The sequence below is a fragment of the Oryctolagus cuniculus genome, chromosome 2 (assembly GCF_964237555.1).
Source record: "Oryctolagus cuniculus chromosome 2, mOryCun1.1, whole genome shotgun sequence".
Classification (NCBI taxonomy): domain Eukaryota; kingdom Metazoa; phylum Chordata; class Mammalia; order Lagomorpha; family Leporidae; genus Oryctolagus; species Oryctolagus cuniculus.
The window spans coordinates 154211368-154225448 of NC_091433.1; the positions used below are offsets into that span (position 1 = coordinate 154211368).

At 40.6% G+C, this 14081-nt stretch overlaps 1 protein-coding gene across 2 annotated transcripts in view; it reads right to left on the reverse strand.

Annotated features, from left to right (window-relative positions):
- GTF2A1L (general transcription factor IIA subunit 1 like) overlaps positions 1 to 14081 on the reverse strand; it is a 76188-nt gene that overhangs the window by 20197 nt on the left and 41910 nt on the right. Inside the window, exons 7-8 of one of the 2 annotated variants that reach the window (XM_051829192.2) lie at positions 8211 to 8471; positions 6384 to 6552 (exon numbers count right to left, since the gene is read on the reverse strand). In XM_051829192.2, coding sequence (XP_051685152.1) covers positions 6418 to 6552; positions 8211 to 8471 — 396 coding nt within the window. In that variant the 3' untranslated portion in view covers positions 6384 to 6417. 2 annotated transcript variants of the gene reach the window in all.

Consider the following 14081-nt stretch of genomic DNA (forward strand, 5'->3'; position numbering starts at 1 on the left):
TCAAATAAATAAATAAATCTTAAAACACACTGAGAAGTTAAGTTCAAAAAACACTACTGAAAATTCTTTCAATTTGCTTGAGTCTGGCTCCATTCCATACTATTCAAAACAAATCACCAGGGCCGGCGCCGCAGCTCAATAGGCTAATCCTCCATCTGCAGCGCCGGCACACCGGGTTCTAGTCCCGGTCGCCTCTCTTCCAGGCCAGCTCTCTGCTATGGCCCAGGAGTGCAGTGGAGGATGGCCCAAGTCCTTGGGCCCTGCACCTGCAAGGGAGACCAGGAGAAGCACCTGGCTCCTGGCTTAAGATCAGCGCGATGTGCCAGACGCAGCGCACTGGCCGTGGCGGCCATTGGAGGGTGAACCAACGGCAAAGGAAGACCTTTCTCTCTGTCTCTCTCTCACTGTCCACTCTTCCTATCAAAAAAATAATCACCAGAACTGCTAAGATTTTCTGTTATAAAAATTCACCATAGGGGCCAGTGCTGTGGTGTAGTAGGTAAAAAGCTGTCACCTGCAGTGCCAGCATCCTATATGGGCACCAGTTTGAGTTTCAGCTCCTCCACTTCCAATCCAGCTCTCTATGGTCTAGAAAAGCAGTATAAGATGGCCCAAGTGCTTGGGCCCCTGCACCCACATGGGAGACCCAGAAGAAGCTCCTGGCTCCTGGCTTTGGATTGGCAAAGCTCTCACCGTTGCAGCCATTTGGGGAGTTAACCAGCAGATGGAAGATCTAGATTTTGATCTCGATCTCTCTCTCTCTGCCTCTGCCTCTCTGTAACTTTGCCTTTCAAATAAATAAATATTTTTTTAAAATTCACTGTAACAGTGCTCCCTGCCCAATTTTGACATTATAAATACATTGTCTGCTAGATATCTTCTAATTTTATCACTCCCTCTTAAAAATGTTTCAATGGTTCCCCAATGCCCTGGTTTCCATTAATTTTTTAGTACTGTTCTTAAAAATATTCACTAATTAGAGAATACTCTGAGAGAACTAATTTGCAGACTCTGTATAGTTCATATCACTCATATCTATTCCCACAAGGTTATTGTAAGAAACAAAAGACGGCCAGCGCCACGGCTCACTAGGCTAATCCTCCGCCTGCAGCACTGGCACACTGGGTTATAGTCCCAGTCGGGGCACTGGATTCTGTCCCAGTTGCCCCTCTTCCAGGCCAGCTCTCTGCTATGGCCCGGGAGTGTAGTGGAGGATGGCCCAAGTCCTTGGGCCCTGCACCCGCATGGGAGACCAGGAGAAGCACCTGGCTCCTGGCTTCAGATCAGCACCATGCGCTGGCCGCAGCGCACTGGCCGTGGCGGCCATTGGAGGGTGAACCAACGGCAAAGGAAGACCTTTCTCTCTGTCTCTCTCTCTCTTACTGTCCACTCTGCCTGTCCAAAAAAAAAAAAGAAAGAAAGAAAAACACAAAGACAATGTATGAGCAAACACTTGGGAAAATATAAAGCACATATAATTAATTACAAGCTATCTCCCACAATGCAACAAACAAGTGATATCATATCCATAATGGTCTAGAAAATTTAAAGATTTATTTATTTGAAAGTCAGAGTTACAGGCAGAGAGGGAGACAGGGAGAGACAAAGAGAAATTTTCTATCTGTTGGTTCACTCACCAGATGGCAATAATGGACAAGGCTGGCCCAGGCCAAAGCCAGGAGTGAGGAGCTTCTTCCAGGTCTCCCACTTGAGTAGCAGAGGCCCAAACAGCTGGGCCTTCCTTCGTTGCTTTTCCCAGGCAATTAGCAGGGAGCTGGATCACAGGTGGAACAGCAAGGACACGAACCAGTGCCCAAAAGGGATGCCAGCATTGCAGGTGACAACATTACACTCTACACAACACCAGCAACTAGAAAATTCTGAGAATTCATAGAATGCACATATTTAACTAAGTGCCTTATAATGGTTTCTTCCAAGAAGGAAATACACTAAAATAAACTTCAAACTAAGAACTATTCTTTTTATAACCCCTGCACTATCGTATGTTTATATTTACCAGTATATAAATCACCATTTTCTGTCTGTATAAAATGTCATCATGAAGAAAGTGATCTTAATTTTAGAGAAAATTATTTTATTTTTATAGAAACTCAAAATACTAGCTCTTTGCTTTCCCTAAAGTATATTCAAATTCTAAGTGAAAATAAAAAAGGCCAATGATAAAAATATGCATTAGTCATCATGGAAACACCAATCAAACCCACAATGAGAAACCATTTCACACCCAGCACGCTTGACTAAAATTAGAAAACCAGACAACAAGTACTGGTGATTACATGGAGAAACTGAAACCCTCAAACACTGTTGATAAGAATGTGAAATATGAAGGAATTTCAGAACTCCATGGGAAATGGAAATAAAAGATATTTATTTTAGTGCAAAAAAATTTTTAAATCCATGCATCATTTTCTCATAATATAAGTATGCATTTTCCATGAACTTTTTAAAGACCTCGCACAGAACAACCATTTTGGAAAACAGTCTGGAAGCTCCTTAAACTAAGAATTCAACTGCTAGCTAGGTATCTTCCAAGACAAATGAAAACACAGGTCCACTCAAAAAGTTGCACAGGAATATTTACAGCATCATCTGTAATAGTTGAAAAGTGTTAATGGGGTTCAGGATTTGCTACTCTAAAACAGACCTTCCCTTAATCCATTTCCCCTGAAGTAAACCATAACAGGGCTCTAATAGGGTTTTCCCATCTTCCTCGAAGATAGGGCATAAAACCTTTATTCCAGAGGTGTCCACCCTATACCCAGAGGACAAGAATGTCTTTAGCTCTGAAAACAGAGACAGAAAATAACCCAAACAATGAGTTCTTGCTAAGTTTCTGTCAGCTTATTACTCAGATAATACATTTTTTCCTACCAATCATACTTCTATCTGTGTAGAAAAGTAGTTTCCCTATAGGCTAGGAGAAAACGGACAGACAGTCCAATCCAAGCCAAAACACTGTCTCCTACAAAGCTCTCTTTATGAATGAAGGTGAAATAAACATCTTCCATCAAAAACAGAAATTGAAAGAATGCCATCATTCATCCAGCCTTACAAATGATGCTTGAAGATGTGCTACACAGCGAAACACAGAAAGAAAGACATCATTATGAAAATATGTGAGGGCAAATCATCTCCTAGTAAAACTACAAAGGAAATCCAAAGCAATCAATAAGAAGATTTATGGAAAAATGGTAGGGCAAAGTTGCTACTTCTTAATAATAACCTTGAATGTAAATGGCCTAAATTCTCCAATTAAAAAATACAGATTAACTGAATGAATTAAAAACAAGCTCCATCTTGTTGCTGCCTACAAGAAATATACCTCAACAACAAAGATACATGCAGACTGAAATTGAAAGGATGGAAAGATATTCCATGCTAACAAGAAGCAAAAAAGAGCAGGAGTAGCCATCCTGCTATTTGACAAAATTAGACTTTCACACACACACACACACACACACACACACACTGCTATAAGAGACAAGGAGGGGCTGGCCCCATTTCACAGTGAGTTAATCTTCTGCCTGCGGCACCAGCATCCCTTATGGGTGCTGGTTCTAGTCACGCTGCTCCTCTTCCAATCCAACTCTCTGCTGTGGCCTGGGAAAGCAGTGCAAGATGGCCGAAGTGCTTGGGCCTCTGCACCCGCATGGGAGAATGGGAAGAAGCACCTGGCTCCTGCTTTCATCGGCACAGCTACAACCGTCACGGCCAGCTGGGGAGTGAACCAATGGAAGGAAGACCTTTCTCTCTGTCTCTCCCTCTCACTGTCTGTAACTCTACCACCTCTCAAATAAATGAATAAAATTAAAAAAAAAATACATAAGGAAGGGTATTATGGAATGATTATAGAATCAATTCAACAGAAATGTGACATGTAGATGTATATGCATCCAATATCAGGGCACCTGGCTATTTAAAAGCAATGTTAATAGATCTAAAGGGAGACATAGACTGAAATACAATAGTAATGGGGGACTTCAACACCCCACTTTCCTCAATGGATAGATCAACTAGACAAAATATCAACAACAAAAAATAGAACTAATCTACACTATAGATCAAATGGACTTAACTGATACATACAGAATATTTCTTCCCACAGTTAAAGAATACACATTCCTTTCATCAGTGCATGGAACTTTCTTTAGGGTAGATCATATGCTCGACCATAAAGCAAATCTTAACAAATTTAAAAACATTAAAATCATACCATGTATCTTTTATGACCACAATGAAATGAAGCTAAAAAATAACAAATTAAGAAACTCCAGAACACTTAGACTATGACCTTGTCTAAATATGTTCAGAGTCGGCGAACTCAAAAGGCTTCCATAGCCTTGGCAACTCATGACAAGAGCCTCAGGTGATTACTGACGCCATAAACAAGTGTCAATTTGTTAAGTCAACAACAGGAGCCACTGTGCACTTACTCCTCATGTAGGATCTCTTTCCTTAATGTGTTGTACATCGTGATTTAATGCTATAGCTAGTATTCAAACAGTATTTTACATTTTGTGTTTCTGTGTGGGTGCAAACTGTTGAAAGCTTTACTTAATATATGCTAAATTGATCTTCTGTATATAAAAAATAATTGAAAATGAATCTTGATGTGAATGGAAAAGGAGAGGGAGCGGGAGAGGGGAGGGTTGCTGGTGGGAGGGAATTATGGGGCGGAAAAAGCCATTGTAGGCCAGCGCCACGGCTCACTAGGCTAATCCTCCATCTGCAGCGCCGGCACACCGGGTTCTAGTCCCAGTCGCCCCTCTTCCAGGCCAGCTCTCTGCTATGGCCCAGGAGTGCAGTGGAGGATGGCCCAAGTCCTTGGGCCCTGCACCCACATGGGAGACCAGGAGAAGCACCTAGCTCCTGGCTTCAGATCAGCGCCATGTGCTGGCCGCAGCGCACTGGCCGTGGCGGCCATTGGAGGGTGAACCAACGGCAAAGGAAGACCTTTCTCTCTCTCTCTCTTACTGTCCACTCTGCCTATCAAAAAAAAAAAAAGCCATTGTAATCCATAAGCTGTATGTTGTAAATTTATGTTCATTTAATAAAAGTTTAGTGGCCGGCGCCACGGCTCACTAGGCTAATCCTCCGCCTTGTGGCGCTGGCACACCGGGTTCTAGTCCCGGTTGCCCCTCTTCCAGGCCAGCTCTCTGCTGTGGCCAGGGAAGGCAGTGGAGGATGGCCCAAGTACTTGGGCCCTGCACCCCATGGGAGACGAGGATAAGTACCTGGCTCCTGCCATCGGATCAGCGCGGTGCGCCGGCCGCAGCGCGCCAACTGCGGCAGCCATTGGAGGGTGAACCAATGGCAAAAGGAAGACCTTTCTCTCTCTCTCTCTCACTGTCTACTCTGCCTGTCAAAAAATAAATAAAAATTTAAAAATTAAAATAAATAAATAAAAAGTTTAAAAAAATTTTGTTTCACTTATTTTTAGGCAGAGTAGAGAGAGAGATTTTGCAGCCACTGGTTCATTGCCGAGATGGCCATAAGAGCCTGGGCTGAACCAGGCCAAAGCCAGGAGCCAGGAACTGCATCCAGATCCCCACATAGGTGCAGAGGCCCAAGTCCTTGGGCCATCTTTCATTGCTTTCCCATGCACATTTGTAAAGAGCTGGGTCAGAAGTGGAACAGCTGGTTCTTGAACCAGAATTCATATAGGATGCTGGCATTGAAGGCAGAGGCTTAACCCTTTCACCACAATGCCAGCCCTGCCAACACAGTTTTTAAACTCAACTGTAATTTTCTCAGAAGGCTGTAACCATCTCAGAAGGCTGTTGTCCTTCAGACCAAGTTTGTATTTCTCCCACCGGCATTCAAAATACTCCCGTCTGCTCCCTCCTCTACTTCCCAACTCAGCTTCATTTCCTAGTACATCCATTCAAGACAGAACTATCTCTTCACCATCCCTCTAATTTCCTTGTTCTCTAACTTTTATCAGGCTACTCTGCTGACTGCCTACTCTGCACAGTTACCTATATCCTACAAATCATTCAAGCCCCATTTCAAAACTCCTCATCGCCAATAAAGAATTTATGGGGAACTCCAACTACAAATGATTTTTTATGTTTCCTAGCCCTCTTCAGGACTACTGTCTGTGCCACGTATATAATCATTTGATGTATGTGCCACTCATCATTTGATTTGCATGCCACATATTGTAGCAGCTGATTTACCTGCCATCTCATTATTCATCATTCTATTATTTCATTATAGAATGTTTCAGTAATGTCACCTCCTTATAACTAGGACTATTACTTCTTTGGTATCAACTAGATCACACAGCACAGTGTTAAACTCAAAATACACCCTCAAAACTTGCAGAATTAAATAGCTGTTTCAGGGGATATGTTACTCACCATTGTATTTGCCATCACTTTCCATATCTTTCTACTAAAGGTAATTAATAAGCCAAGGTCCAGTGGGTGAATACAGTACCTTATCATACTGACAGACAATTACATTATCCGTGTCAAACAGGTCTGGCACATCCTGCTCACTAACATCATCTCCGGAATTTAAAGGGTCCTAAAGATGAAAGATGATCACATTAAGGAATTTTGTGATGCTTCCAATTTTTTAAAGATAGAGATGTATAGAAATAAAGGAAGTAGAAGAGGCAAATTAGTATTGTTCTTAAAAGTTGAATACCCTGGGTTTGCATCCCAGCTTGGCAATTTAGTAATTACTGACCTTGGGCAAGTTACTAAAACTCCCCATATCTCAGAATTCTCATCCATGAAATGAGGATAGCAGTAAGATGCTTAGGACATGGGACTGTTAAATATAGCAAGGCAGGTAAAATTTACTAAGATACCTGTCACATATGTAAGCTCAAAGTGGTAACAAATACCACTTGCATGCTTAATTATTAATTCCACCCAGATTTCACTGCTTTTACTAGAATTTGGGCATATATTATATGCTTGTTCTAAATCGCCATCTTTAACCTCCACTTGCAGTCCCTCAACCTCACACTGTCTCCAATGAAGACCAACAAATAGGGGAGGGACTGTGGCACTGCTTGGGACACCGCATCCTACACTGGAATGCTAGTTCCAGTCCCAGTCACCCAGCTTCCTATCATTGTTCCTGGGAAGTCACTGCCACCTGTGTGGGAAAACCAGAAGGAATTCCAGGCTCCTATCTTTGGCCTGGCCCAGCCTCAGCTTTTGTGGGCATTTTGGGCATGAACTAGCAGATGGAATATCTGTTTCTCTCTTTCAAATAAAAACAAATATAGAAAAAGTAAAGACACTAAAGCCAATAGGGATTTAAAAAATAAGACTTATTTGTATGTTTAGATTCAAATTTTTATTCTTGAACTGTAATTTAAACTAGTATTAAGTATCTAGGAATCAGCTTCTATATTTGTTGGTAATTTTTTCTTTTTTTTTTTCAAGATATATTTAATTACAGTAACACAGAGAAGGAGAGAGACAGATCAATCTCCCAACTACTGGTTCACTCCCCAAAAACCCACAACAGCTGGGGCTGAGCCAGGCCAAAGCCATGAGCCAGGAACCTAATATGGGTCTCCTACATAGGAGGTGGAGACTCAACTACTTGAGCCATCACGTACTGCCTCCCAGGAAACACATCAGCAGGAAGCTGAATTGGAAGCAGAGCCAAAACTTTAATCAGATACTCCAAAATGGGATGCAGGCATCCCAAGTGACAACTGCTGTGCCAAATGTCCATCAGTAAATCTCATTTAAAAACTAAAGACTGGAGCTGGTGTTGTGGCATAGCGGGTTCAGCCACTGCCTGGCACCCCGGCATCCCATATAGGCACAGTTTCAAGTCCCGGCTGCTCCACTTCTGATCCAGCTCCCTGCTATTGTGCCCGCAGAAAGCAACAGAGGATAACATAAGTCACTGGGTCCCTAAACTTATGTGGGAGACCAGAAAGAAGCTCATGGCTCCTGGCTTCAGATTGGCCCAGCCCCAGCCATTTTTGTGGCCATCTGGGAAGTGAACCAGTGGAAAGATCTCCATCTCTGCCCCTCTCTCTCTCTCTTCCTCTCCTTCTCTCTTTCTAACACTGATTTTCAAATAAATAAATCTTTTTTTAAAAAAAAGACTAATGTGGGATTAATCTTAAGACTATTCCTCTTGGTTCTAAAACATACTAAATTGCAGTCATTATAAATGAAATGAAATAAGTCTCTGGTCAAGATCCTTACCTCTTCCACAGTGCCTATTTGGGAGTCTTCATTATCACTACTGTTTGCAGTTGAACCTTCATTTGATATGCTGTCAGCTTCTTCTTCAAGTACCTTCAGATCTCCTGCATCGATAATTCCTAGAAATTCACTCTCATCTACATCTCTTGAACCTCCTAGTTCTTCATTGGAAGATGCATCACCGGTCCCATCTATTTGAATTATTTCATTAGTATCATCATCGGTTTTATGAATGTTTAAATCCACCTGAGAATTAGATTCCTAACAAGGGAAAGAAAAGCAAAGTTCTTCAAGTCAAGAAAATTCTATAAAATACTGAATCGGAATGTAAAATTGGGCAAACTTTCCACAAGTGGTTGCACAAAACATATTTCTGCCTTAAAAAAGGTGTTCCCTAATTTTTTATTTTAAAACATACCTAGCATTTATATGTAGTATAGGAATAATTTATTATGAACAATCAAATCCATCTACAATCAAATACGGACAGCAAATGAGTTCATTGCTTTCAGGTAATATTTACAAGTTTTTGTATGTACCAGCTTAAATTTATATACACCTGTTGTGTTTTAACTATTTCCTTTAAATTTAAACAATAACTAAATAAAATAGGAAAGATAAGTGGCCTCATGCTTAACAAATACATTTTTTTAAAAAGTTATTCTAAGTGACATAAACCAAATACAAAGGAATAATTATTATGACTCTGCTTATATGAGGTACTTAAAATAGGGAAATGCATGGAAACAAAGTAAATTAGAAGTTACCAGGGACATGGAGGCAGAGGAGAATGAAGAATTACTGTTTCTGTTTGAAATAATGAAAAACTTCTGGGAATGAAGAGTGACGAGGGTTTTACAACATTGTGAATTGAATCTACTCCATATCATTGGACAGTACACTTAAAATGGTTAAAATGGAGGCCAGCGTTGTGGTTGAGACACGGTTGAGCTACTGCTTCTAATCCAGCATCCCACATGGGCACTGGTTGATTCCTGGCTGTTCTACTTCTGATTCAGCTCCCTACTGATGCACCTGGGAAAGTATAGGAAGATGGCCCAAGTACTAGGATCCCTGCTGCCCATGTCGGGAAGAACTGGACAAAGTTCCACAAGTGGTCACTCCTGCCCAAGTCCCAGCCATTGTGACTATTTGAGGAGTGATCCAGTGGATGGAACATCTCTCTCTCTCTCTCTCTCATTCAAATAAATAAGTTTAACTGTTAAAAAGTTTAACAGCAAGCTTCATGTTAGCTTATTTTGCCATAATAGAAATAAAAAATGCAAAGGAAATTTAGTTATCACTTCTGGTCACATAAATAGCTATTATTTTTATCAATATTTTCATCCCTCAAAGCACCTGCCAAGTACTTTATGGGCATTTTATAATTTAAGTCTAATAGCAACACCTAATAGCCACATATAAGATACTGTTGCCCACCAAAATCACAAAGACAAAAAGAGGTAAAGCAAGATTCAAACCCAAGTTTGTGGAGACTATACTTTTCACTACCACACCATTCTACTCTCCCTTCCCTCCATTCATTACACACAGGTTAAAAACAAACTAAGTTTCCAGCTCCTTGACAGCAGATGATATTGTATGTTTTTAAAATATATTTCACAGAATTTATAGCAGAAGTTATTAACCTTTGGAAGAAGTTAGAGACCCCATCAAAACCTGGTCAAAATACTGGATACAACAGTGGAGTACACAGCACCACTGGTTGTCTTGGAAGTGTATACACAGGTTAACACATGCACTGAATGTAAAACAGATTATTTTAGCATTAAGGATGGGCAACAGGAGCAAGAACATGAGTTTGACAGGCACAAGTGGTGTTGATACAATAAAACACGTCTCAATGTATCAACTTAAGATACAACTTTAATACATGCAAATAATTATCTTATTGCCTGAGTAGAAAACTGCCCTTTTGGGATTCATATCTATATGAATATTTTCTAAAATGAATCCTCTCAAAGTATCCCCAAATAATCCTACATAGAAAAACTCAGATTATTAAGATAAAAGCATGTGTGTTTACAGTCAATTAACTTTTACAACATTGGAAGATTTCCTTCACAGATGGAACATAAGGAATCACACAAGTAAAAAAATTAATGGCAATGTGTTGAAAAGTGGAAATAAGTCCAAATTATAGGAATAATTTTATTGTGCCCAAAATTGAAGAAATCTTGGAGGTTAGACTACTTTCAATGGTATAAAAGCTAAAAATAATGTCACTACCATACTAAGAATATGGGGGGAAAAATCACAACCTTTCTTGAATCCATCAAATATCTTGGGTCACAGAACATTCGACCAGCCTGAAATCTAAGGAGATAAATCCATAGAAGGATGTAGGGACATATCTTTCTACCAGAATAGTAACACATATTTCCAAGTATAAATATTATTTGCCTCAGTCTCTCCTTTTATATATAAGATGTCTGATATTCAATCAAAAATAATACAAAAGGTAACAAAAATCATCAAGTAGCAAAGTAATCAAAAAAAACCAGACTTAGAGATGCTAAAATTGTCAGACTATGATTGTTAAGTTAGACGAACAATCCAGCAAAAAAGGCAGGCAACATGCATGAACAAATGAAGAATGTCGAGAGAGAGAGAAACTAAAAGTTAAATGGAAATTCCAGAAATAAAATTTTTACTTTGATATCATGGTTTCTATCTAAAGGGGGCCAGCACTGTGGCATAGCAGGTAAAGCCACCACCTGCAGTGCCAGCATCCCATATGGGTACCGGTTCGAGCCCCAGCCGCTCCACTTCCAATCCAGCTCTCTGCTATGGCCTGGGAAAGTAGTAGAAGATGGCCCAAGTCCTTGGGGCCCTGCACCGATGTGGAAGACCTGGAGGATGCTCCTGGCTCCTGGTTTAAGATCAGCATAGCTCCAGCCATTACAGCCATTTGGGGAGTGAACCAGCAGATAGAAGTCCTCTCCCCCCCCCCCTGCCTCTCCTTCTGTCTCTGTGTAAGTATGACTTTTGAATAAATAATTTTTTTAGAAAATTCCATCTAAAGGAATAGTCAGTAGATGTGACACAGCCAAGGAAAGAATCAAAACCATGCAGCCATTGGCGGGGCGGGTGGGGGGGGGGGAGCCAATGTAATCCATAAGCTGTACTTTGGAAATCTATATTCGTTAAATAAAAGTTTAAAAAAAAAAAAGCATGCAGCAAAAAGAAAAAAAATAAACATATAGAAAACATTTGACAAATACTTTAATGACTACACTATATTAAATATAAATGGTCTAAACATAACAAAAAGATAAAAATCATAAACTAGGTTAAATTAGCAATACCCAATCATGTGCTGTGTACTAGAAACCCATTTTAACCATAATGACAGAGATAGGTTAAAAGAAAATGAACAGAGGTGAATGCTGTAGCATAGTGAACTGAACTGCTAATAGAGACACCTACATCTCCTATCACAGTGCCTGGTTCAAGTCCCAGCTATTCCATTCTTCTGATTCAGCTTCTTGCTAACTCACCTTGGAGGCAGTGGATGAAGACCCACTACTTGGGTTCCTGCCACCCAACCACATAGGAGAGATGGAGTCCTGGCTTTGGCCTGGCCTAGCCTTAGTTGTTGTGGCCATTTGAGGAGTGAATCCATGGATGGGTAGTTCCCTTCTTTGTCCCTTTTAACAGTGTTTGTGTTAAAATCTATTTTGTCTGATATTAAGATGGAACTCAGGAGTGACTCAGCTTAGTGACAGTCTAAGAATGTCAAGGATTAACCTTTTTCACCTCTCCAACAACCTTGGTCAGACAGCAGGGAATCACAGGACTATTTCTTACTTCTCAGTGTCAGGTTGATAGAGCCCAAAACTGAGCAGATTGTGAAGGCCCCCATCCCTAGGCCAGTGCTTGTAGATGGAGCCTCTATAATTACCCTTGTGTTAGGCAGAGACCTGAACCCTTGTGGGATATTTTTGTTTCAGCATATACCATCACCATGTGGGCCTGGCATCTGCTCCTGAGATAACACAGGGTGTAGTTAACAGTGAGACTCAGGTGTAACTTACCTTGTACCTGACTGGGAAGCTAATGAGTTGCCTCTATCACCCTTCTTCCCGCCATGGGCAGACAACAAGGAACCACAAAACTGTTTCTAGGACTCAGCACACTAGGCTGGCAAAACCCAACACTGGGCAGATCCTAACAATCCTTGTCCCAAGGCCGCTATCTGCAGATGGAGTCTCTGATTCAGTGCCAAATGAAGTTCCATGATCCTAGCTGATCAGTTTCATGTACCACCCAGCATCACTAGTGACTGGTAGAAGAGGCCTTGAGTTGTGAGTCCACTTTAACAGCAGACAGACAGACCACAATAGAGTGGGCTTTGGTCCTACCTCCCAGGTTAGATGCTCCAGGAATTATAAGCACTGTGGCATTGGTGGCCATAGGACTAGGAATCTGGACATAACCCAGCCCAACTTGTAGCCTTTTATACATGATTTCACAATTAATTCCATATGACACACCAACTGTGAGACAAACCTGAGACTGAGATTTATTTTAGGACTGAAACAGTGACACACACCAACACCAGACCTGTAACAAACCTTGCCGACTTTGGATGCCATCTAGTTCTGAATTAGCAGAAGTGTCCACAAGCTCAGAGAAAATAAGCCATCTATTTTAAATTTCTCAAAGTACAGCCACAAAGTCAGATTCAAAAATGGAAAAATACTACTGTTATGTACATGATATCATATGCCAAAAGATGTTAAGAACTCTCAAGATTCACCTAACACAACAAAATGCCAAAATCCAATCACACAGGGAATTGACATTTTAAATGCTTAGATGAAGAATTTAAAACAGCTGTTGTAAGGAAACTGAATGAACTTCAAGAGAACACAAACAGCTAAATACTTTAACAGAGAGACCTGACACAGAAATAGAAACAATTTATTTAAACCAACAAATTCTTCTACCTAAAATTATTCTATATGAAATTTAAAATGCAATGGAAGGGAACAACAGCAGAGCAGACCTAACAGAAGAATGGATCAGCGAGCTCAAACATAGGATATTTGAAAATGTACAGGAGAAAAACAAAACAAAACATCAAGAGGACTAAAGAAAACTTACAGGAACTATGGAACTACATGTGAAGAACAAATATCCAACTTACTGAGGTTCAAGAGGGACCTGAGAAAGTCAAAACAATATAAAGCATATTCAAAGAAATAATAACTAAAAAGCTTCACAATCCCAGAGAAAGATGCAACTATCCAGGTACAAATGAAGGTCAAAGATCATCAATTAGACCCCTACCTTACACAAAAATGCACTCAAATTGGATCGAAGAACTAAATCTATGACCCAAACCCTCAAATTACTAGGGAACATTGGAGAAACTGCAAGACATTGGCATAGGCAAAGACTTCTTAGAAAAGACCCCAGAAGCACAATCAAAGCCAAAATTGACAAATGGAATTACATCAAGCTGAGAAGCTTCTGCACTGCAAAGAAACACTCAGCAAAGTGAAGAGGAAACTGACAGAATGAGAGAAAACATTTGCAAACCGTGTAACTGATAAAGGCTTAACATCCAGAGTCTATAAAGAGCTCAAGAAACTCAACAACAAGACAATCCAGTTAAGAAATGGGCAAAGGACTTGAACAGGCATTTTTCAAGAGAGGAAATTCAAATGGCCAACAGACACTTGAGAAAATGCACAGGATCACTAGCCATCAGGAAAATGCAAATCAAAACCACAATGCAGTTTCACCTCACTCCAGTTAGAAAGGCTCTCATACAGAAATCAACAAAGGACAAATGCTGCCAAAGATGCGGGGGAAAAGGTACCCTGGTCCACTGTTGGTGGA